The sequence below is a fragment of the Lygodium microphyllum genome, chromosome 30, assembly GCF_053477565.2.
Source record: "Lygodium microphyllum isolate KBCC chromosome 30, Lygodium_microphyllum_v1.1.10, whole genome shotgun sequence".
NCBI lineage: Eukaryota > Viridiplantae > Streptophyta > Polypodiopsida > Schizaeales > Lygodiaceae > Lygodium > Lygodium microphyllum.
Window position 1 is genome coordinate 79,670,601 of NC_141164.1, and position 26,296 is coordinate 79,696,896.

The 26,296-nt window shown below is 41.0% G+C and overlaps 1 protein-coding gene across 2 annotated transcripts in view; it reads right to left on the bottom strand.

Moving 5' to 3' along the window:
• Positions 1-26,296, bottom strand: part of LOC148010027 (mediator of RNA polymerase II transcription subunit 33A-like) — a 72,528-nt gene that overhangs the window by 24,060 nt on the left and 22,172 nt on the right. For both annotated transcript variants that reach the window (XM_087672691.1, XM_087672692.1), the window contains 5 exons: positions 20,759-21,081; positions 20,571-20,662; positions 20,126-20,483; positions 11,862-12,069; positions 11,653-11,767 (listed from right to left, as the gene is read on the bottom strand). In XM_087672691.1, coding sequence (XP_087528817.1) covers positions 11,653-11,767; positions 11,862-12,069; positions 20,126-20,483; positions 20,571-20,662; positions 20,759-21,081 — 1,096 coding nt within the window. The remainder of the gene's footprint in view (positions 1-11,652; positions 11,768-11,861; positions 12,070-20,125; positions 20,484-20,570; positions 20,663-20,758; positions 21,082-26,296) is intronic.

Genomic DNA, 26,296 nt, shown 5'->3' on the forward strand with positions numbered 1-26,296 from the left:
TGCATGTTGCATACTCTGTGTATGAAGCTAATGGTCCGAAAAAGAGCCTCCATCATCATGGGGGAGTACATCAAACTCAGCTCTAATGATCTCGTGTGGTACTAATTGTTTATTGCGGATTATCCATGAGCATGATGCCCTATGGTCTCTTAATCTATGTCCATAAGTATGTAGCCAAGATGGGAGTCCAAACAAGTGCACCATAGCTTATGGCTAGTGTGACCAAGGTGTCTAGTAGCCACCTCTATCTACAGGGTGTCTAGTAGCCACCTCTATCTACAGGGCTTCTAGCACTGTACCTAGCGGCACTCTCTCCCCATCATGGCCAATGCTACATATCCCCTTGTGACTCTGTGACATTAATGTGACATTAAAAGTGACATTTAATGTAATGTTAAGGTCACAAATATTGAATGTGACATTAAAGTGACATTTAATGTGACATTAAGGTAAATCTAGGGGAACATGCACGAGAATGACCGTCCGGGCTCTTGGGCGCCCGAACGGGGTTAAGGGGAGCCTAGAGAGTAAGAGAGTCCAAGAATAGTAGGACTCACCAAAAGTGGACGGCTGGCAGAGGAAACGGGGAGAGAGGTGCCAGCACTTATCTAGGAGTGGTTGGGAGGAGAAGAATCACTCGTGCTCACCGATTGGGACTGTTAATTTTCTCTTCTGGCTTCATCGTTTTCTGTCTTGGCCTGAGTCATCTTTCATTGGTATCAGAGCCTATGGTTCAACGGACAGATCCGTCATCCGCCAGGTCGTCAGTCATCTGCCAAGTCGTCAGTTATTCGCAAGGTCGCGCGTCACCCGTTATAGATGAGTACTGGCCGAAAAGAGACGCCGTGAAAGCGTGACGGACCATGAAGGAAAGAAAAGGTGAGACGTGCCACGTCACGTAAATGTGACACGTTACGGGCAGAAGAAAGGTTCAGGCGAAACGACCAGGCGTGTGGTCGTGAGGTGAAACGTGACACGACTGTTGTCACGACTGCTGTGAGACGGAGGCAAAACGTGAAACGTGTCACGACTGCTGTGAGACAGACAGAAAAATGTCATGGAACGGACAGAAAAATGTCATACACGACTGAAGTCAGGAAATTGAATTTCCAGCATGACTGCTTCACTGCTCTAGTCCGGGAAGATAAAATTTGTTCCTTACTCTTCGGGTTTCTTTCCAAACCAGCAACCACTGCCTGCCATTAAAATCAGGGAAGTACTTTACTTTGTATGCAAATTTCTTATCTTTGCTTTCCAATTCCAGTGTATTAATGGCAGAAAAAGGGGAAGAGAAAGTAATGGAAGGTTCTAGTTCTGGGGACCACCCTATGGTAGATCCCCAAGAACCAGAAATGCAAGAAGAACAGTGGGAAGAATTTTTTGCTACACGAGAGCAATTTGATGATCTTACTGCTCGTGTGCAAGCTCAGGGGGTTCAAATGGAATTTTTAACTCAAACACTCACTGAAATAAAATCTCAATTAACTTTATTGTTGAAAAGAGATAAAAATAAGATAGAAACCTCGGATGTCCCATCTTCATCGAAAGATTTAGATGTGACTATGCGAGATCCTAAGGAACCCCAACCTTACCATAAATTGAGGGATAATCCAGTTCTAAAGGATATGAAACCACCTCAATTTTACGGGGAGGAAAAAGATAGGAATAAAGACACAATCTTTAATTTCCTCCAAAAATGGGAAGATTTACATAAACTAAAAAATACCCCACCACATCTCCAAGCACTGGAGGCTAGTTTAACTTTGGGGCCCAAAGCATATAAGTGGTGGCGAACTTTAAAGGAGGCGAATAAAATACCTGAAACTTGGGCTCAATTTGAATCCGTCTTTTTGAAAGAATTTCTTCCTGAAAATGAAATGGAAAGAAATTGGGAAGATTGGGATTATGTCAGACAAAAGGGAAGACCCCTGCTGACATATCTGGAGGCATATCGTGAGATAATCCTCAAATTGGAAGGAATAGATGAATTCCAAAAAACAAGAGGATTCATTAGGGGACTAGATAAAGCCTGTAAAAAGGAAGTAAAACGGAGTTTACCTAAGACGCTGGAAGAGGCAATTAAATTTGCATTAATTCATGAAGATAGTATGCGTCCAGGTACACTCACTAGTCTCACTGATACGGAGCCCAAGTTTAAGGAATTGGAAACCTCAAAATTTGTGGGCAAATTTAAAAGGAAAATGCCATTCTTTAAGGGTAAAAAACAACCCTTTGAAAAGAAACCATATATGAGGCCAAAGTTAAGTCCTGATGACTTTGATAAGGCCAAAAAAAAAAGTTGTGTTTTAATTGCCTATCCCCTAACCATGCTGCTTGGAATTGCCCTCAAAAGAAAAAGGGGGAAGACAAAGGAAAGGATAAGGACAAGGGCAAGGGAAAAGAAAAACAAATCCATGTAGTGCAGACCTTAGAATTAAAGGGCCATGAAAAGTACAAATCTTTAGAGGTCTTGCACATGGATGTACAACATAAGTGTTGTATGTCAACTTCTATGTGGCAACCTACTTTTGGGCCACATGATTTACTTAGAGTACATGGATTGATAGCTGGAAAAAGGGTTAGAGTCATGATTGATGACTCTGCCACACATAATTTTATAAATTATGCACTTGTCAAAAAATTGAAACTTCCCCAACAAAAGAGTGGGCATCAATATGTTGTTCGTATGATGCAAGGCCAAGACAATAAAATATGGGATACAATGGTATCCAATTTGGAAATTGAAATTCAAGGATATAAAGATAAACTTGATTTCCAAATAATGAACATGGAAAGAGCTGATATTGCTCTAGGGAGGGAGTTGCTATGGGGATTGGAACCATCCTTAAAACGTAGTTACCATCATAATACACTGGAATTTGAAAGGGATGGTAAGACTTTTGTCATTCAAGGTGAACATGAAGTATCTGATAATCCTTTGCTGTGTTCTACTGAAGTTCAGAAGCTGATAAAGAAGGAAGTTTGTGAGGTATATATGTTATGGTCTCTTCCTGTACAGAACACTTTTACTTTCTGTAATATAAAGCAACAATTTTCTTATGTTTGTGAGTTGAATGTTAATAATGAATTAAGTAGTTTGTTAAATGATTTTAAAGATGTGTTTCCTTCTGATTTACCAAGTGGCCTTCCACCAGATAGGGGTGATATTAATCACCCAATTGATATAAATAAAGATACACACCCTATTTCTAAACCACCGTATAGGTTAAGTGAAACACAGCATCAAGAAGTTGAAAGACAAATTAAGGATTACCTGAATAAAGGATTTATTCAACCCAGTAATTCACCTTGGGCTTCACCAATTTTATTGGTAAAGAAAAAAGACGGTTCTATGCGACTTTGTGTTGACTATAGAGCACTTAATAAAATAACGGTGAAGAATAAATTTCCTATTCCCAGAATGGAAGATCTTTTTGATCAATTACAAGGGGCAAAATTCTTCACAAAGATAGATTTAAGATCAGGTTATCACCAAGTAAGAATTAAAGCACAAGATGTTTCCAAGACAGCATTTCGTACTAGATACGGGCATTATGATTTTTTGGTGATGCCTTTTGGCCTCACTAATGCACCAGCTACCTTTATGAAGCTGATGAATAGTGTTTTACGGCCCTATCTAGGACATTTTGTAGTAGTCTTTTTGGATGACATCTTGATCTTTAGTAAATCAAGAGAAGAACATTTGGAACACTTACAATTAGTATTCCAACTGTTAAGAACGCATTCCCTTTATGCAAAGAAAACTAAATGTGAATTCTTTGCACAAGAGGTCAAATATTTGGGGCATATTATCTCGAAAGAGGGAATCAACATGGATCCAGAAAAAGTAAGGGCAATTATTGAATGGCCACCTCCAAGGAACCTGGAAGAGCTGCAGATCTTCCTAGGGTTATCTCGATTTTATCGTAGATTCATTCGAGATTATGCCAAAATAGCTGTTCCAATGACAGACCAACTTAAAGGGACAGGAAAAAGTTTTAATTGGGGAACAGACCAAAATGAAAGTTTTCAAAAACTTAAGGTAGCTATTGCTACAGCTCCAGTATTATTAATAGTGGATCCCAATAAACCATTTGTGGTTGAAGCTGATGCCAGTGATAAGGCAATAGGCGCGGTCTTATTACAAGAAGGTCGACTAGTTGCTTTTGAAAGCAAGAAATTAGACGGTGCAAAACAGAATTATTCTGTTTATGAGAGGGAGCTATATGCAATAGTACATGCAATGAAGAAATGGAGGCACTATTTGTATGGTGCCAAACTTTTGATTTTATCGGATCATGAAAGCATTAAGTGGCTTAATGATCAACCGGATTTACACGGGCGTAAAGCCAGATGGGCCGAACTCCTCCAAGAGTTCGACTATGAGATAAGATATAGAAAAGGAAAGTATAATATAGTAGCTGATGCACTCAGCAGAATGCCCATCATTAATGAATTGAGTTTTACTCAGTTCACTTCCAATTTGCTTGAATCTTTAAAAGGGAAATGCCAGGTTGATCCGGCATATTTCAACATATGGGAAGCAATAAAAAATGGGGATCCAAATGAAAGTGCTTCTACTGAGGAAGGAATATCTGAGGATGTTCAACAAGGAAATGGAGCATCAGGGGTTGCTCAAACTGGATTCAAGTGGAAGAATTTTACCATTGATAATGGTTATTTACTCTACAAGGATAGGGTATGTGTCCCGAAAGATACAGAAATAAGGCGCCAGATACTCTTTGAGTGTCATGATACCCCTAGTGCGGGACATCCAGGAGTTAATAAGACTTATAGTCTTATTAAAAGGCAGTTCTATTGGCCTGGAATGAATAAGGACGTCCTTGACTATGTGGTCAAATGTAATAAATGCCAGGTTAATAAAGCTGAAAGATTAAAAATGGGAGGACTTCTCCATCCACTAGAGATTCCTTCGGGAAAATGGGAGAGCATCTCCATGGACTTTATTGTTGCTTTACCTAGAACACAGAGGGGGCACGACTCTGTGTGGGTAATTGTGGATAGGTTAACCAAAATGGCTAGGTTCATTCCAACTTCAACTGATGTTAAAACACCAGAATTGGCTAGATTGTTCGTAGAGAACATATACCGATTGTATGGCCTTCCGGCAAATATAGTTTCTGATCGGGATAGAAAATTTGATAGCCATTTTTGGCGTGCGGTATTTAGGAAATTGGATACTAAACTTAGCATGAGTACGGCGGATCATCCGCAAACAGATGGGCAAACTGAAAGGGTTAACCAAATTCTTGAAGATATGCTTAGGGCATATGTATGTAAAAGGCAAACTAATTGGGAAGAGTATTTACCGATAGCAGAGTTTGCATATAACAGTGCCAAGCACTCTTCCATTGGATATAGTCCATTTATGTTAATGTATGGGTTTCAGCCCAGAGCTCCTTTTGTAGTAGGACTGCATAAGGAAAAGGTTCAGGCAGCTAAAGACTTTTTGGAGGATATGAATAGTATGTTAAAATTTGCTCAAGAAAATATTAAAAAAGCTCAAAATCGAGCTAGAGCATATGCAGATCCTCACCGAAGAGACATCTCCTTTGAAGAAGGAGAATTGGTCTATCTTAAGGTGCTTGAACAAACTAAAACTATGAAAAAGGGGCAATGTCCAAAGCTTTCACCAAGGTATTGTGGTCCTTTCATAATACTTAAAAAGGTGGGAGAATTGGCTTACAAGCTCCAACTACCTGTTGGTAGTAAAATACATCCAGTTTTTCATGTAAGTAAATTAAGGAAGAAGCTGGGTGATTTGGATAATCTAATCTTAAATGATGATATTGAGGAGCTATTCAATGACCAATCTAATCCACATGAACCAGAAATAATATTAAATGTTCGTAATAGACGAACAAGGAATACTATTTATCAAGAATGTTTGGTTAAGTGGAAAGATTGTTCAGAAGAAAGCTCAACATGGGAGCGAGTAAGTACTTTAAAGAAAAGGTTTCCCGATTTACAGTTAGACCTTCCAAGTATCGTTTTCGAGGACGAAACCGATTCTTAAGGGGAAGGAAATGTGACATTAAAAGTGACATTTAATGTAATGTTAAGGTCACAAATATTGAATGTGACATTAAAGTGACATTTAATGTGACATTAAGGTAAATCTAGGGGAACATCCACGAGAATGACCGTCCGGGCTCTTGGGCGCCCGAACGGGGTTAAGGGGAGCCTAGAGAGTAAGAGAGTCCAAGAATAGTAGGACTCACCAAAAGTGGACGGCTGGCAGAGGAAACGGGGAGAGAGGTGCTAGCACTTATCTAGGCGTGGTTGGGAGGAGAAGAATCACTCGTGCTCACCGATTGGGACTGTTAATTTTCTCTTCTGGCTTCATCGGAGAGTAAGAGAGTCCAAGAATAGTAGGACTCACCAAAAGTGGACGGCTGGCAGAGGAAACGGGGAGAGAGGTGCTAGCACTTATCTAGGCGTGGTTGGGAGGAGAAGAATCACTCGTGCTCACCGATTGGGACTGTTAATTTTCTCTTCTGGCTTCATCGTTTTCTGTCTTGGCCTGAGTCATCTTTCAGACTCGGTCTTTGGCTACCTGTGACTCGGTAAATCTCTCAGCAAATACAGTGAATGTGACCCCCCAAATGGACATACAAGTCCACAACCTCCACCTGTCCTACACATACACACACACAAAGTCATATTGGTGGCTTGAGAGGTCTCCTAGATTCATAGTTTAGCACCATACAATATGTAAGCCTCATTTCTAGGGATGATTCAACTTCTTGGCATGCAACAGTCTCTTTGCCATACATATATTCTCTTGTGAGTCTTATATTTTACGTTCATAGCAATTAATACAATTACCCATGAATGGGAAAAAAAGAGAGGGAGAGGGAGAGATATTAATAAAAGCCTATGAGACCCAAACAATGAGTGCAATTGCTAGCATTGTGTCATCAACAAGAACAGCACAAATTTTTTTAAAGATTGAGAATAAATGAACAAACTTCACTCACAAACTTATGAAGCTTTTGTGTGGAGTATCATCCTTGGGTTACTATTGACAAGGCCTTTATTGACACCATTGGGATTTCTCATGGTAACACTCTAATTCACACATCATGATGGCATGTTTTAAATTCAACTTTGGCTAAGAAACCCCAATCCTTTTGCTTTCTCACTTGATTGACATAAGGTGCATTCAAGTTGACTTGGATCAGCATACAAGATAGACTAGACAACACTCTCCATCGCCTCAATTATTCAATTTGTCCCATGACTAGACTGGGCTTTTGTGAGCCCAAAGGATTTCTTGAAACACACAGCTAATGAGATCAATCACAAAATTGTGGAGAAGAAAATAAAGTTTGGTCATGGAAGGATATTAGAGATCAGTGGTAGGACACATTTCACCAACTATGGAAATTAGTCATACTCTACGAGAGGAAGTGTTTGTTTTGTTGATCTAATAGGGGGTCTCCAAGTGAGTGATGTGCTATAAATTAGCAAGATATCCCATGGCACATAAATCTTGTGCACCACATCGGATGACTCTCGCACTAATCTATTTGTTTCATGCCCAATGCCCCATAGATGCAGGGTCTTATTTTGTGAGACTAGCCATCTATGACACATCAACACACAACTATTCATTCCTAGGTCTTGGGGAAATTGCCAACAACTACTAATTTGCAACCAAACATCCCTGCCTCTTTTATTTCCTACAAGTAGCCCTTGGCATATCAGAACAACACATAAGACATTATATCTTACTCAGCTATAGACATTCATGGTCATAATGGCCATGTATGTAAATTCTTGCAATAGCATGTGGATCCCATGGTTTCTATTGGTCTTGTTCTTTGAGACATAGTGGCTCTATGCATGGATATTATCCATTCAGATTGGTAGGCCAAAAGGCCCTTTGCACATATCACTATTCTTTGCATTACCTCGCAGGGTCGCTGTGCATGGAGACTTGGAAGTATGATCTATAGTCATCAGAGGGAGTCCGATTGGAGTGCAGAGGGACTTGTTGGGACTTAGCTGTAGGAAAGCATTTTGATCCATAAGGCTGGTTCTTGTGCACTAACAGGTTAAAGGCTTTGCCCAGTAGACACATGCTAGAACTGTTTGTGTATCTTTGGAGGCCTGAGAGTTCATTGGGAGCCTCATGGGTAGCACATCTGGAAGGCTCACTTTCAATTGATGTCCAGTAGGGAGAGCCCTTCATTGTACAATACCCTCATAGAGCTCTAGTCCTCCATCATCCACTCCCTTCATGGGGATTGGAAGCAATTTCAAGGAAACTTTGGCATTGATAGAAGCCTTGACACTGTTTTCTTCATACACCTATGGTTACTATAGCCTGTTTTCTACGCTATGGGATTGTAAATCCCAGAAGTGCTACACTCCCCCATCCTGGCCTCTTTATCCCATACCTCCTAAACTGACCTGGGTGGCCTTTTATTCACATGATCTAGAAAATTTGGCTCCAGCCTTGCTGTTGAACCCATGTACTTTGGCATTGATAGAAGCCTTGACACTGTTTTCTTCATATGCCTATGCTTACTATAGCCTGTTTTCTACACTATGGGATCGTAACTCCCAGCAGTGCTACATTCCCCCATCCTGGCCTCTTTATCCCAATTCCCATGCCTCCTAGACTGACCTGCATGGCCTTATATTCACATGATCTAGAAATTTTAGCTCCTAGACTGACCTCCATGGCCTTATATTCACATGATCTAGAAATTTGAGCTCCAGCCTTGCTGTTGAGCCCATGTACTTCAAATATGATTTTGACTAATTATATTAGCAGACTTCATTTTGGCACAAAAAGGGGAAACAAAAAATATCGATGGAAAAATCCAAGATCCAACGACCAGAAACTGGAACAGGTCCATGGTGGGTGCATTATTGTGTGAATCTACTTAATCCTTGTTAAATTTCTATCAAAACTAAGATCCAAGGACCAGAAACTGGAAAAGTTCCAGTCCTGAAATATGATGTACAATCAGGAATGCAATGCCTATGACATCATACATGAACAAACCTGACATCAAATAATGCCAAGGGGAGCCTCCTAGAATCTACAAGGAGTGCAAAAGATCTTGGGGAACAGAAAGTACGGCCGGTGCTTTGTTGTCAATTTACAATTAAAGTTTTTCCACTGAATATTCTCATGGTAGCCCACAATGCTCTCACAAGGAAGGGGTCTTCATTTCTTTGTGGAGTACAGTGCCACAATCAAATGCTCATGCCTATATAAATTTTTCCCAACAAGTACACATATATGAGGTGTTGAGTATCTGTATCTACAGCCCAAGCAAGTAGTTCTACACTATGAACACTACTATTCATGACCATGAGTCCACACTGCACTTAGATGTACATCGACTTGAGCCTTATTAAAGACTCAAAGGGGAAAAAATATTCCTGGATGAGGATCTTACTCCCGCCCAAGTGTCACACATGAGAGAGCACATGCCGAGTTAGAGAGAGAGAGAGAGAGAGGAGGGGATTTTGAAAGTTTTTAAAGTTAGAAAGGGGGGCGATGGTGCCCCCCCTTACAACTTTAAAAACTCTCTCTCTCTCTCTCTCTCTCTCTCTCTCTCTCTCTCTCTCTCTCTTGAAGATAATTGAATTAGGTAGTGAAATTTTACATCAGACCATCAGGTCAGCATACTCTGTCTCTCTCACTCTCTCTGTAACTAATATTTACATAAGGCCTGCATGCTCACAAAACAACCAGAACAACCTATTACATGAATGGTACTAATAGATCACACAAAAGGAACAGCTAGAGTAGAGCGAACAATCGCCAGCCAGGGAGCAACAATATTCGAAAGAACCAGGTCCTCTGACATCATAGAGGAGATTTGCCATAACACTATTCCACGCACACGAGCAGGTACAATCTGAACTCAAAGAGGGCATAGAGAACATATTTTCCATAATCCACGAACGAACTGATAGGTGATGCTGAGTCACCAAGGACCACACACGGGAAATGAAATTCCAAATCTGTCGCACAACAAGGCAGGAGACAGAGAGGTGAAGCAATGTCTCATCACATGTAGTTCTGAAAACACAACGCCCTGCAGAGATCTTTCGGGCACGGAGCTCCCGTTGGAAGATCCCCAATGAGCAACCTCCACATGAACACTTTTCCCTGATACGGAACCTTAGACTTCCAAAGCTGGATAAATCTTTCACGCCACTTCTTTTTACTGTCCCTAAGATGCCATAACTTATTCACTTTCCCCATGACCCATCTCTTGGCTTCCACCATCTAGTGATATATCCGATTAGCTGACCTAAAAACTCTCTCTCTCTCTCTCTCTCTCTCTCTCTCTCTCTCTCTCTCTCTCCATTGGATAGAGCCTACAACAATACATCATCATTGGACCTCATCTTCTGTAGGTGTCCCTTTGGATAAAGCAGTGGCACTCAGCCGTTCTAGGCACCCACATCCACCTGGACGAAGGCCCAGACACCCACACCATAGACAAATTAGAGCCATCATTGAGCGCCACAAGGGACAGATACCGAGATGCCTCAACCATGCAGAGATACATCTGCCTAGAGGACACACATCTCATTGATGAAAAGCTTCCTTTTTCTACTTTTATTTTCAGATCATAGACATGTTTTCTCTTCATAGGACGCTATTTCACTTTTCAGTCTTATAGGCAAGTTTTTCATCTTTTCTCGTTCCAAATGAGAAACACACCATCATTATATGTATTGCTTTGGTCTCATAGGCCACATTGGCCTTTTAGAGACCTTAATATACTCTCTCTCTTTTTTTTTCGTAAAATATACTCTCTCTCTCTCTCTCTCTCTCTCTCTCTCTCTCTCATACATATAAAAATTTTTGCAATTAAAATAAGAGCTAAATGCACGTAAGAAACAAGAAATAAAAGTACAAGGAAAACTGCTAGAGCTAAAAATAAAGATGGAGGGATTGAAAGAGGGCATGCATGCATATGCAGTCTTGGTAAAAGAAGCAAAGAAAAAGATGGAAATTTTAAGAACATATAATAAAAGAAAATGCCCAATAGATAGAAGTGGTCAAGAAACATAAAGGAGTGCCAAGGAGTAAAGTGGAAATAATAAATTACACACTTGAGGAACAGGCAAAAAGAAAGATGCGCAAACTTCAAGTATGGATTGTAGGATGGGCTGAGAAAGGCATCCACTTGAGGAAGAGGCAAAAAGAAAGATGCATGCACTTCGAGTATGGATTGTAGGATGGGCTGAGAAAGGCATCCTGTATGAGGCTGTAAAGTCTCTAACCTGTAAAATGGGGGCAATAGAGGTACCCATTATGATTGTATAGAGTGTTAGTAAAGATGGAAATAGTTGAGGAAGATTCTAGTCCCAAAATCTGGAGATATGGAAAAAAGCTTTCTTACCAAAGGAATCCTAAGAACATTTGCATTCTAGATGTTTTCCTCTTTGGATGTAAAAGAAAATTAATCAAAGTACTAGATATGGGTTCTGCAGCCCTGTTTCTGATATGACTTATCTTCAGTACAATTGACCTCTGATAAGAGGCATTCCCCCTTTTGCTTACCCAAGTTTCAATCAAGTTGCACACTTACATGCTTGAGATAAAATATCAAGAAATTACAACTTATTGGTTTAGGTTTCCTCAATTACCTGTACACTCCAGCCACGGACCAGAGAGGCACCACACAAAATGCTTGCTGCTATTGGCTTCTCATCATTTATACCATTAATTGCCACCTGATAAACTTTATCCAGCTCTGCAAGACTACCACAGCGATGCACAAGAAATATTGGCATCTTTAAACCACCAGGATTTGTTTGTAACAGATGCTTCAGTCTATTCATTGTCAACTCCATACCTTCTTGCTGGGGTGTTTATTAAAGAGTTTTTGACAGTAGAAAGTGGAGCTCCATTCATATAAGCATCCCAGGGCAAGGTCTGAGAAGATCCTGACAGCATTGAGTTGCCAGCCACTGTGCCAACATATCCAGGCCAAAAATACGCTGATGAATCTACTAAACCTCGAGCAATGCATGTCTCTACAATCAACTGTACTAAGTTGGGTGCTGCAACAAAAGTTAAAATCTTGTGAGGCTGGATTACCAGAATCAAATAAAGAGTTCAGGAAACTTCAAGAAGATTATGAATGGAACTGAAAGTAAACAATAGCACATTTCAAATGATGTTAAATTTCATACTTTTCCAAGAATCATGCTATGGATTTCTAAAGCAATCACACAACAGAGGCAGCTTTATCTCAGAGCTGCCTTTGCAAAAGAAGCTTGCGTAGCATCATGAAGGTGAAGTTGGGTACAGAATAACATGTAGTGTAAGTGATGTACAACATGGTATGTTTAACAATTAAAATATTTTGCTTAGTAACAGCAAATGTCTTGTCAATGTTTATCAACTTGCTTCTTTTGACCATATTGAGCTGGTTTAATAGACTTCCCATCCCAAAGTTTGAGGAGCTGTTGGATGTAGAGTTTGCAGATGACATGGCTGTTTATTTGGATGGGGGTGAGGCAAAGTTTAGGACCTTTGTAGCTGTGATGAAGGCCTTTTATATAGCTTCAAGAGCTCTTATTAATTGGCACAAATCCTAGGGATTTTAAGTTTGTGACACTCAGCAGCTAGATTGGAAGCTGCATAACAGTTTCACTTGGGTTTTTTTGAGAGCAACAGTTGGCACCCTTACTTGTGAGCATAAGGCAGAAGCTATTGTGTTGGAGCACAAGGAGATTATCACTAGCAAGGAGGATAGTAATAGCAAACCAAGATTTTCTAGCCACCATCAATATATTACTTCTTGTTAAGCTTCCCTAGGTCATGCACTAGCTAGGTGAAGCAACTCATCAGCAATTTCAGCTAGTTAGGTGCAGATGGTGGCCTGCAAGGGCCATAGTTGTCAAGTACAAAAGGTACGATACGGTACGGTATGATAAAATTGTTAAAATATTGAGGATGCATGCTAAGGAGGATCACTAATGAGCAAATAGACAATCATAATGAGGCGTAAGCATTGACAAAGAAGAACAACTGATATTATCCAAGCATAATGCAAGTACAACTGATGAGAATGGCTGATAGAATGAGTGTGGGGATGAGTGCCTTTTATAGGCTTACAGTAGGTGGTATTGGTAGGTGAGGAAAGGTGGAAAGTGACTGTGGTATTCACCAACTGTGGTTTTAATAAACCATGCATACATGACCTAGTCTAAGGCTTTATTTGCAATGTGTTTCTTTGCCTTGTTTGTTCCTTACAAAGAGGCTATGGTGGATGTGATTGCACATTTCTCAACACCCCTCCTCAATCACAACCAAGAAAGACACTGAGTATACAGAGGCTATCATGAGTAGAACCTTGCTAAGTGTAGACATGGAAAGAACCAACCATACAAAGCTACAGGCTGTCACAAGGCCTCACTAAGTGTAGAGGTTGTACTGTGCAGAGGTTACATGAGGAGTATAGGAGCTTATGGTGGGAACATTAGGCAAGTCCACATTTTAAACTTAAAAAATTCTATCAGAAAATGAGCTACAAAAGAGAGATTGGTGAGTCCTATCCTTTTGTTCTTAGGTGTCTTCTTCTTCTTCTTCTTCATTGTTGTCTTCATCTTCTTTGACTGTAGCAAGATATGCTCTTTGAGACCTTTTCTTAGCATGGCAAAACTTCTCAATATGCCCAGTTTTCTTACAAAAATCACAGACTATGCTCTTCTTCCATTTCACATGGAGGAGTTGTTGGTCTCCTCTTGGAATGCTTGTTTCTCCCTTGCTCTTAATCTTCTTTTCCTCTTCCAAGAGAGAGGCTTTGATATCCACAAGCTTCGGCTTCGACATGTTGATTAATGTGGTAGACACATTATCAAACTCGGGTGAAAGACTCTTGAGAAGCACTCCAATGCAAATGTCTTCATCCATCTTCAAGTTGATCCCTGCAAGTTGTGTCAACAAGCTTTCCATATAATTCAAATGAGTAGCAAGTGAGGTATTATTTTTCATGTCAAGCTTGAAAATTTCAATCAGTAAACCATATTTGGAGGATTTTGAATGAGCTCCAAACAAGGTTTCTAATCGATCCCATGTTGCTTGAGAGGTTTCACAATCATCAACATGATGAATGTAGTTGTCATCAAGTTCGAGCTTGATAATAGCTTGAGCCTTATCATCATTTTTATCCCATATGACTGAAAGTGCAGCTTTCCTTGGTTTCTTCTCTTGACCACTTGTGATTGACCATAAGCCTTTCTTCATCAGGATCAGTTTGATCCTAGTTTGCCATGTATGGAATCCAATACCATTGAATTGAGGTGTCGGTGAGTCCTTGCCGATGTTGAGGTTGCAAGTTCAGCAGCAAATCAGCTCCAAAAAATTCAAATTTCAGTTGAGCACAAGTACCAAGAAGCACTAGGTGATTAGTATCAAGAGATACTAGGTGATTAGGTGACTAGTATGCCCTTTGAACTTGGGATCTTCAAGGTCTTACAAATTCGAGTCCTGCCCTCCTTGATTTGATGCTGGAGTAGCACAAAAAAACTCAGATTTGATCAGAGGCAAAGCTGATTGTGTTAGATAACATAAGTGCTAAAACCACTAGATGAGTGTCAATGGACACTGTGCTTGTATCTTCTTGGATTGAACTTGAATCTTTCACAATGTCCCCTTCTTGCTAGTTTGATGTCTCAAGTGTTACTGAAAACTGAGTGAGAATTCTAGTCCAAGTAACAAAAACTCCAATTGACTGAAAAGAGTGAGAAAATGCAATAAAATAGAAGCTTGAAGTTTGATGGCTATGGAGTCTGCATTAGGGTTTCTGGGGGCAACCTAGTTTTTCAGCTCATGTGAATTGAATAGTTGATCATTGTCAAAACTTTTTTTATAGAAATGAAGCTTGGTAGATAGGCTACCAAAGCCCCTTGATGGTTGTCAGCATCACAGCATGTGCAGGTGGATTAAGCAGTACAAACGGAAATGGCGCAGATCTTGGCAGCGACCGAGGAACAGCGCAATGCTGGAGCATAGAGTCAGTAATATTGAGCTTTGAAGTGACAAGGAGGAGCACCTAGAGTCAAGGAAGATTTTCCCAGAAGGAAGCACGAGCTGAAATGGCCTCGGAAGAGAGATTCAAGTCCTCCGCTAAAGGTGACTAGCTATGGAGGTAGGTGAGAGATTCGTGGGAAAGTGGAGGGAGCCAAAATTTCAAACTGAATTGACCCAATCAGTGGCCTAATGACTTATTACCTTAAAACTTGCTCTTATACCATGTTAAAATATTGAGAATGCATGCTGAGAAGGATCACTAGTGAGCAAATAGACAATCATAATGAGGCATAAGCATTGACAAAGAAGAACAACTGATATTATCCAAGCATAATGCAAGTACAACTAATGAGAATGGCTGACAGAATGAGTGTGGAAATGAGTGCCTTTTATAGGCTTACAGTAGGTGGTATTGATAGGTGAGGAAAGGTGGAAAGTGGCTGTGATACTCACCAACTGTGGTTTTAATAAACCATGCATACATGACCTAGTCTAAGGCTTTATTTGCAATGTGTTTCTTTGCCTTATTTGTTTCTTACAAAGAGGCTATGGTGGATGTGATTGCACACTTCTCAACAAAAATATGGTAGTAAATGATACCTTATGATTTTATAAGGTACAGTACGATATTAGTACGGAAAAAAATTAACATGATTTTTTTTAAAAACCATAAATCATTCAATGATAGAATACATGTTTAAAGTGGAAATAGCCATTTCATTACAAAATAGATGAATACATGAGGGTGACCATCGCGGTCGCATGGGCTGCGTAAAACATGCAATACAACTACACTCTGGTGTATCATAGTAACATCATGCATGTGGATACAATGATAGTAGATACAAAAAAGCGAGAGACCTATGAATCTATGATAAGGCATCAATATCATCATCATCATCATCATCAGAACCATCTAAGTGCTCATTAAGAGAGTCTAAAGATGATTCCTCAGTATCCGATGATAAGACACACTCATACTCATCCTCATTGATGAGGTTACCATCATCAAATGATGGCTCCCTAAGTGACAACTGTGTAGGCAAACGAGGGGATGTCATCATGAGGCACAAGATGTGAGATACTAAAGCCTCGCCTTACATATGTTTACAAGCCACTCAAACCACCCCTCCTCGATGTTGAAGGGCATCGAATAACCATGCCCATGCTACCACCTACTCGAACTCCTCACCCACAAGCACGTTGACTACAAGTGTCATGAGTATCTACTGCTATAAGCTCTCTATAGAGCTTTGCAAAAATCATCTCCTCCTCATCCACCTCTTGATGTACACCTCCTCATCCACCTCTTAAGGTACAAAAGGTACAATACGGTACGGTACGATAAAATATGGTATTAAATGGTACCTTATGATTTTATAAGGTACGGTATGATATTAGTACGAAAAAAATTAAGATGATTTTTTAAATAACAAAAACCATAAATCATTAAATGATAGATCATAAAATGCATATTTAAAGTGGAAATAATCATTTCATTACAGAATAAGATGAATACATGAGAGTGATCATCGCGGTCGCATGGGTTGCGCAAAACATGCGATACAACTACAGTCTAGTATATCTGATACAAAAAAAAAGACCTGTGTCATATGAATCTATGATGAGGCATCACTATCATCATCATCAGAACCATCTGAGTGCTCATCAAGAGAGTCTGAAGATAACTCCTCGGCATCCGATGATGAGACACACTAATACTCATCCTCATTGATGAGATTACCATCATCATCAAATGATGGCTCCCTAGGTGGCAGTTGTGTAGGCAAGGGGGGGATGTCATCATGAGGCACATGATGTGAGCTACTAGAGCCCCACCTTACATATGTCTGTAAGCCACTCGAACCACCCCTCCTCGATGATGAAGGGCGTCAAATGACCATGCCCCTACTACCACCTACTCGAACTCCTCGCCCACAAGTACACTGACTGCAACATTCACCTACACAATGCAATGATGCACGAAAGATTGATCATTGTAAATGCTAAAGTCTAAATTGTAAAGTATAAACTTCAAAGTTCAAAGTTTAAAAGTTAAAACAACAAATTTTAAATGTTATGATTAAGTGTTTAAACTTTACTTGCTTCAGACTACCCATGCTCATCATAGCCCTTATCATACGTAAGTTAGTGTGACAATAGACTAGCCGCTTTAACTGTCGTATGCTAAGCCAATTGCGAATCTTTGTGTAAATGAGAGAAATAGGCACTCCAATTTCTCTCACATGCATCCGAAGAGCAATCTTGGGAAAAAACCCTCATAGCTAAGGGTTGAAGAGTCTCGGGTGCGTATCCAAAGTTTTGCCACCAAAATAAAGGCTTCACAAGTGACTCTCTTCTCCAACAAGTGGGAGAAGCAAAAGCCACATGCCCTCTCTGATATGCATAGCATCCTGGCTCCTCCAGCACTGCATTGTGGTCATCCATAAGGACCACACAAGTCAAATAAGCAAGATGGTCCGAACGGAACTCTCTATCATCCATGACTGCCAGTGACTTGTAGGCCGGATATACCAATGCGGCAAAACCATGGATGGGCTTATGCATCCATGCCCATCTCCTCTCTACTATCTCTAAAACATGTGCACGTTGTGTCTCTATGATCATTGTACAAGCACGTATCTCCGCCAATGCCGCTCTAAAGAAGTGAACGAGAAGGCCCATGGTGGACCCCTTGCAATCACTCATACGTAACACCCTATAAAAGGGAGTCACGACAATGACAATGGCACGGACTTTTTACCAAAACTGCTCATTAAGGCACAAGTGCTACATGGCTTTGGCCGCCTCTGTCTCATGCTCATTCCACTCATTTCATAGAGTGGACACCACTGTTTGGCGCAAGGTGGGACCGCACCTCATAAAGGCACTCCAAAAATTTCTTGAAAAGCCATTGTGAGGTTTTCCTTGGAAGACTTGGCTAGGACTACAGACGCTGAATTGACTCATGGATTCAGTCATGGTGTGAGACAACAAAGATGGTTTTGTGCCTTTAGGGCAAGTAGAAATTGGATGATCCTTGCAACAAATGTTTTGGTTTTATAGGGAAACGTTCCAAGGTTTTTCTCCATTAGTAGTGTGGTTTTATCCTTGGAGTTACAAATATTATCTTTGAGTTCGATTCTATGTAACACTAGGGTACACTCAAGATGTTGCACTTGAGTATATTAAAAGATAGATAGAAGTCTCATCACATATGTACAAAAGACACATCTACCACTAGAGAACTTGCAACAGTGCAGCATATCCCCTATGTGGAGACACTTAATCAAAAATCTCTATATAAAAACCTCCCCCAAGAAGGGAAGCTTAAGCCTCTCGAATTGAAGCAATTGATCACACCACTTAGCTTTACTATGTCCAAAAGACAGGACTTCATTTGTTTTCTTAGGCCTTTTATCCTCATCCATCTTATGATCGACTTGATTGGCTTATTGTCTCTAGAAATCATCTTGGAGCACAAAAGCCTAGTGCATTCATGGGGATGCAAGCCAAAATGTAGGCATGGGGAAATGCCACCAAAGCACTTTCTCCAAGGTGGTCCAAATAAGCTGATAACCCTAATGTATCTGAAAGAATTGACAAATCCAATGGAAAGAATAAACTTGAGACTAACCAAGAATGATAGCATCGTCCTCAAAGTTAAGTTGTACCGTCCTATTAAACTTATCACATTACATGTGCTTATCAAACAAATCAAGCAACCTAAATGTGGCCAACACCTCAGCTTGCAATGAGTTAGTCCCCCTTTCCAAAGTCAGCGTGACGCAAATCAATGCAGTGAAGGATCTCTTGGAAGGAAGCAAAGCAAAGAGAAGACTATGGGTTTTGACTAATTAAGTCAAATTCAAGATATCCCACCAATATCCTCCCTCCCTCACCCTCTCTCTCTCTCTCTCTCTCTCTCTCTCTCTCTCTCTCTCTAGCATAAATGTTAGCCTCACTGGGACTTTTGAAATCTCCCAGACATTTGTATGCAACATTTTGGTCTCATAGGCCAACTTGGCCTGTTGTAGACATTAATATAACTTTCTTTCTTTCTTTCTTTCTCTCTACACACACACACACACACACACACACACACACATAGATGGGAGCTGACTGCTAGATATACGAGGGTATGGATGGGAAAGTGCATTATGCCCACAAGCTAGGTAGTGGATGGCACAAGGGCCTTTGTGGCTATCACAACACATTTTTGAGAGGGACTCAAAGTTGTTGTGCAAGTGCACAAGGATGAAGCTACACAATACATGTGGGTCATGATACACATAGGAAGATCATGCGACACCTATATTTTGCGCGCGCGCGCGTGTGTGTGTGTGTGTGTGTGTGTGCACGAGCGTAGTCTTCCTCATTTCTCATACAAAATATTTGCTTCGCTTGTAGGTTTTTGTAGTGCCTTGTGACGTGATGAAATTTAGTCTTGTGATGCATCCCAAGTCTCCACCTATGTTGTGTGACCCTTGTTCCTACTCCAGCATTTCCAACTTTTTTCGCAATCAAATGCTCGAAAGATGGGAGTCTCACTAGGCATTTATGGATCAGACTGTCATCAACTATCAGCTCACCTCCCCCAGCACATACAGTGCATTGGCTTGACTCACATCTATATGTTTTGGAGTGGTTGCGAGAGACTACAAGGATTATCAGATGCAACAGCAGCCCCACCCCACCAGCAGGCTTTCATGGGCACATAGTCAAACAGGCAATAGTGCTAGCAATCAGCTCCCATCTGTGACAATGTTCCTCATTGCAGATAAACCAGGCAATAATGCTAAATAAGCTCTCACACGTGGCAATGTCCTCAGTCCACCCTGACTGCCTACAAGTTTGGATATAAATTTACCAGCATGATAAACCAAATGGATAAAAAGAGGTCTGACTTTATGAGCTTTCAGAAATGTTGTTTGGAGCCATAACCAGCTGCACAGCCCTTGCCTAGACCGTTGAACCTTACAAGTAATTCATTTACTCTGATTGACATGTAACATCAGGTAGCCCACTTCAAGTTTGAAAACCACATAACATTAGAAGAAAGAGAAGAAATACAAGCACCTGTTCTCACAGACGCATTCCCCTCGTTTGTACCTATCCCTTCAATGACCCTGGTCCCACCATTAAAACCACCAACTTGTGTTGCTGCTGCTGGATAAGCAGCCTTAGCCACATGGTGACGAGGAGAAAGAAGGCCCTCAAATTGTCCTAGGACTTCCAAGCTAGAGAGAAAAGCAGCACGACGTTTTCCAATGGCCTTTTTATCTTTGTCACCACTTGTACCATCAATGCTGGACATATTTATAAGTTGTTTTTCTTCCTCCTCAATGAGCAATACTGAAGCAAGTGGTACGATAGACAGCAGCATACAACAACGGGACCCAGATTGAGGTTTTGGCCCTTCCATATGATCCCGTTCCTGTATATATGATAAGGTTATCAGTTGAGATAGGATTTCCTACATTTCAACTACCACTACTGAGTGATGTTTCATAAGGGGAAATACCCGCTGAACTAATCGCAATGCTGACATCCATAATGCTAAAAATGCATCATGCCAGGAAGCTTTCAGTGCAGCTTGTAGAGACTTCACTAATTCTGCACATAAACATACACAAATTCAGTAAATGCTTTACATTTTCCTTGAACACAAAAAACAAGAAAGAATCTAGTCTTGAATGATAAATTTCTTACCAGCTAATGTTGTGATAACAGAGGTGGCAGGAACTTGTTGCCCATCAATCATATTTTCCATAAAGATATCAATAGGAAGCCATGCAGCTGCACGCCCAACATTGTAGTTGTTTCCAAAAGACCAGCTCCTAGAGGAAGTTCCCACAAGCACCTGCACAACAGGGCTCTTCCCAAGGTTCCAGTCGTCACACATGTCTTGGTTCACAAACCCCAGTAATTGATGAAGGGCTTCCTTAGTTTCTTTAGGGATGTTATATGATACATTTTCAACATGTACCTCTAACATCTCTAAGTTTTGAGTAAATCCATTCCATTCATCTGGCCTGGAAAATATAATGCACAAAAGTTGAACTTCACCAAGATCACATATTAATCTCCAATAAAACCAATCCTGTGACTTTTTTCTCAGTTCATCATGGATTCTCTCTCTCCCTCACATACAGAAGTAATTCAAATAAAACACAATCATAAAAATCACTGAAATTTTTAAAGAGCAAGTAGTGGGGTGGAACTTATCAAACATCATGTGATAGCGGCCACCTAGAGACATTACAGTCACTTCCAACTCAAGCAGGTCCATTGTTTTCACAAGGTCATAAGTGTGGAATGTGACATTAAAAGGGATATTTAATGTCACATTAAGGTAAATTTAGGGGAACATGCACGAGAATGACCGTCCGGGCTCTTGGGCGCCCGAACGGGGTTAAGGGAAGCCTAGAGAGTAAGGGAGTCCAGGAATAGTAGGACTCCAGGAAGTTGACGGCTGGCAAAGAGATTAGCTTGGAGGGCCAGCACTTATCTAGGCGTGGCTGGGAGGTGAAGAACACTCGTGCTTCCATCATTTTCAAGAAATCTGTCTCCATCATCTATCACATTGCCTCCATATGTGAAACTCAATGCACAGGACAGCCCTACATCTGAAAACCAGAGATGCTAGCACAGTGAAGCTAGTAAAACGAGTTGACAAGAGCTTTTCTTATTTTTCACAAGCAAGCAAGCTGATGTGGTTGAAACATCACAATCCATAAAAGAAAGAGGGTTAAAACCTATTCATTTCCTATGCTAATATCCTTGCAGAAATCATTTACCCATCTACCATCAGACCTTTTGCTAACAAGATGACACAATCTTCTGCCAAATTAAATCTAGGTCTTCAAGACAATTAATACAAGCATCGATCTAGATATATCATCCAAGAAGCAGCCGCGTTAGCAAACAATCATGAAATTTTTATTAAGCTTCAAGACAATCAATACAAGCATCAATCTAGATATATCATCCAAGAAGCAGCCGTGTTAGCAAACAATCATGAAAATTTTATTAAGCTTGAGTGAAGAGTAAGGTTTAGTATGCTTTCATGCAAAAAAACATCCCACAGCTACTTAAAATAAGCATGTCTAGTGGGTCAAAAAACGTGCCTAAAACCACTGTCCCTAAACCATATGAGGTCAATGTGCCTAGGGACATCAATGGGGACACTTGACGAAATGTGCTTTAAGCTACCCAAAATATCCACTTAAATATCATAGTTTTCTGGTGTTTTTCTAGCTCTCAAATCGGTCCCAAAAAGAACTTAATTAGAACATCACACAGGACTTTCAAGTAGGACAAATGGCTCAGAAAGTTTATACAAGGGGCACTCGATCACACTGCCATTGCATCACTCAACTCTTGATCCTTCATTCCATTGTGCCAGCTCTCCTCCATCATTCTTGTTACATCCTTTAACATCCAGTAGCATTGGTCACAGGGGTCATAAAGGGCTCCTAGTGTGTCCATCCACATGTCCAAGGATGTAACAATTCTCTTCATCAATAGTATCATCTCTCACTCTCCGATTGCAATCTAGGCTGCTACCATCTGCTGGTTACTGCCACCTAGTTGCTGGTGGTGTTGCCCTGCCATCTCGAGCTGCCACCTTCTGCCTACACATTATCTAGCAGCTGTGCTTCCTCCTGCAGACTGCTGCTCCATCCTCTGGTGCGGTCCCCAGCTTCCACATTCCTCATTGCAGCCCATGTTTGCATCTGCAGTGCTCCTACTTAATGTTTTGTCATCCTGCTGCTGCTATATGCTTCAGAGGGCAGCCAGGCCCAGACCTTGCTGCATTTTGGCATCCAGTCTGTTGCCCTGTTGTCTTCAGCCCTCTCCCATCATCTATCCTCTCTGAGCCTGCTGTGTTTGACAGTCCTCTATACTGGTGCCAGAGTGGTCTACATGCCATCATAAAATCCTCTACAGACCTGTCATGGTTTGACAATCCTCCTCTGCGCTGCCGCTACAGTTGTCTACATCAGTTGATCATCGACATTGATGGTTTGCTGCACTTGGGATCCATTCTCGGAGGATGACACTATCCGACACTAGGTTCTATCTCTGCCCTCACTCCTGAGGCCTTATTCATTTATTACAGCATCCATTCCTTTGCATTCTTGTTTGAGCTCACTCTGTATTAGTCGTGTTCGTACATTCTCTGTTTTCTTTGCAAACCCTAATGTATCTTTACATGGTATCAGATCCAGTGCTCTTCTGAATAGTGTCCAGCGTGACTATCATGCAAAGCTAGATTTCCACAAGGGACACATATCTGACTCATGATCTCTCAGATATATTGCTACAAGGAACAGGGAATGGGAATGGGGAACACGATAGAAACCATGAGGGAATCAGACACTTAAAAATAGGGGAAGTTGGGAAATTCTTATGATTTTAAAATAAACATTTCATAAGTAGTCAGAAAACTCTAAAAGTACACTATAAAGATCATATTGCACTATGAGAGACAAATATGAAAAGCTGAAAGAAGTATTGTGCTGTTGCACACTCAAGATCACATTGTCCTCATAAGGAAATGCCGAGTGAAGAGTGAACATGTGTTTTGAGTGGATCTGACCTGAACTTCCCTGCCACTTCAAACGTTATCTCCACCCCTATTCACACTCCAAGATCACATTACTCACAAAGAAGTGCCAGATGGAGAGTGAACATATGTTTCAAGTGGATGCGAGCTGAACTCCCCTGCCGCAAAGGTTATCTCCGCCCCTATTTGCCTTCACCGCCCTCCCTGCCAGCCTTTGCTGCCACTCCTACCTTGTTTCACCCTGCATTATGTGCAGCCTGGCCTCTGACCAGTGCCGCCTAACTAGCCCAGCTTCGTGTCTGGTTACAATTACGCCTACTCCCTTCTGACTATCACCCTTTCCCCACTAACTTCACTACTCCTCAGACCTCCATCTTCTCCTCCCAGCTTTCACAGCTTCCACTTTCCAGCTTCACCTTCCTCCAGCTCTACCCTGTTCAGCCTCCTGCTCTACATCCATCAGTGCTGCCCACTTTCTCTTACATTTGCTCCCTGTCACATGCTACTACAATGCCTCCCTACTCAGTCCTACCCCTTGCTCTCCTCTCTACTTACAAAGCATTGCAGCGAGCCCTCCTCCAACACCCTGCACACCACAGCCCATTGTACCTACACACTTTCCAGTGTCCTTTTTTGTCTAAGCATGGAAGGGTCCTCACTGCTGTCTACCCTACCAGCCTTCCTCCGCTTCCTCACCCAAGCCACATCTATCACACCCTCTTCCATTCAAACCTCTCTCCAGGGATCAGATTCACTGTAACAAGAGCCAGATTTGATGCTCAGGAAGTTTCACCACCACAAACGCAAGGAGCACGCAAGACTTGACATTGCAACTAGTCTACCATCACCAACAAGAGACTTCAGTGCAGCCCCAGGGATACCTAGAGCCTATGCCTTTCCACCAATTTTCTTAACCCCTAATAAAAAGCTTACCCTGTCACTAGGTGGTGATACTTTTTGCACTTGCTTTCCTTATTTACTTATATAAATATTATATTTTTCTTTTCTTTAGTTGTTGTTGCCTTTTACCCCCAAAGGTCTCTTGGATTAAGCCGAGATCTTTGCATGGCCAGAAGAGGCAGCCATTGGGATAAATTGGACTAATGGTTTGTCTGAGCCTTAGGACCAGTTCCGTATTGAATGGACACTGAAGAATAGAATGCGAGTGGTTTGGGACTCTGTGCTTAGCCACTGGAGATGGTGCAGGACAATGAGCCTAGCCAAGACAAAAGATGCACATGTAAGAATGCTCACGGAATAAAAGTCATCATAATTGAGCCACATTACACTTTTTGATATAGTTGCAATGATAAAAGTTGCTCATAACAACTTGAGGAATGCAGGGGTCACCATCCCTAAAATTTAGGGAGTTACTATTTTTGGACCCCAGAATCTATTCACGTCATTATCTTCGTTTTGCACGAGGATTAATTCTTTGGTCTGTACCAAGGTCAAATTTTGCACCGAACATGGAGAATTTTAGACCGGAAGGTTTAAACGGGAAAATTGTTACATGTATGCCATGGGCACAAATTCCCAAAAGAGAGAGAGAGAGAGAGAGAGAGAGCATTAAAAAAAAACGTAATAGGTATGAGGGGCAGATCTGAGAATGCAGTTTTGAGGAGCTGAGGGCAAATTGCTGCAAGAACATCAGCTATAGAGAGTACTTCTTCAACTCTGACTCATGTACGGAGGTAGAGCTTGCTCCCTCTGGTCAACTGTCTCTCTATTCTCAGAGGAAATGCTTTGCATGATGGGCTAATTTCAACGAAGGGTTTTTCAGCTCTGATTTAGTGTTGTTTGTGGGACTGTTTTAATGCTGAAATGATGCTTTCCTAAAAGGGATGTTGTTCTAGACATGCTGGACAGTAAGAACAGTGAATTCAGAGATCTACAGACTGCAATTCTGCACACACGAATCATTGAGTTTTGGTCACAAAAAATGCTTTCCTAAAAGGGATGTTGCTCTGGACATGCTGGACAGTAAGAACAGTGAATTCAGAGATCTGCAAACTGCAATTCTGCACACGAATCATTGAGTTTTGGTCACAGAAAATGCTTTCCTAAAAGGGATGTTGTTCTAGACATGCAAGAACAGTGAATTCAGAGATCTGCAGACTGCAATTATGCACACCAATCATTGAGTTTTGGTCACAGAAAATGCTTTCCTAAAAGGGATGTTGTTCTGGACATGTTGGACACTAAGAACAGTGAATTCAGAGATCTGCAAACTGCAATTCTACACACGAATCATTGAGTTTTGGTCACAAAAAATGCTTTCCTAAAAGGGATATTGTTTTGGACATGCTAGACAATAAGAATAGTGAACTCAAAGTTCTGCAAACTGCAATTCTGCACATGAATCATTGAGTTATGGTTACAGAAAATGCTTTCCTAAAAGGGATGTTGATCTGGTCATGCTGAACTATCCTTATGCAGCTGGGATTTACTCAGAAAAGATGAAAACCAATTGTTCACAAGTTATGTATTTTGGAACATTTCATTTTTGTAATTTTCCATCTTTTAATTGATAAAGAAATACCGAGAGGGGCGCCGTTCTTCAGGGCCAATCTGGTGTTGGGCGAGGGAGTGGGGTCTTTGTTTGTGTGTGTGTGTGTGTGTGTGTGTGTGTGTGTGTGTGTGTGTGAAAAGACCAGGTGTTAATTGAAGAAACTACC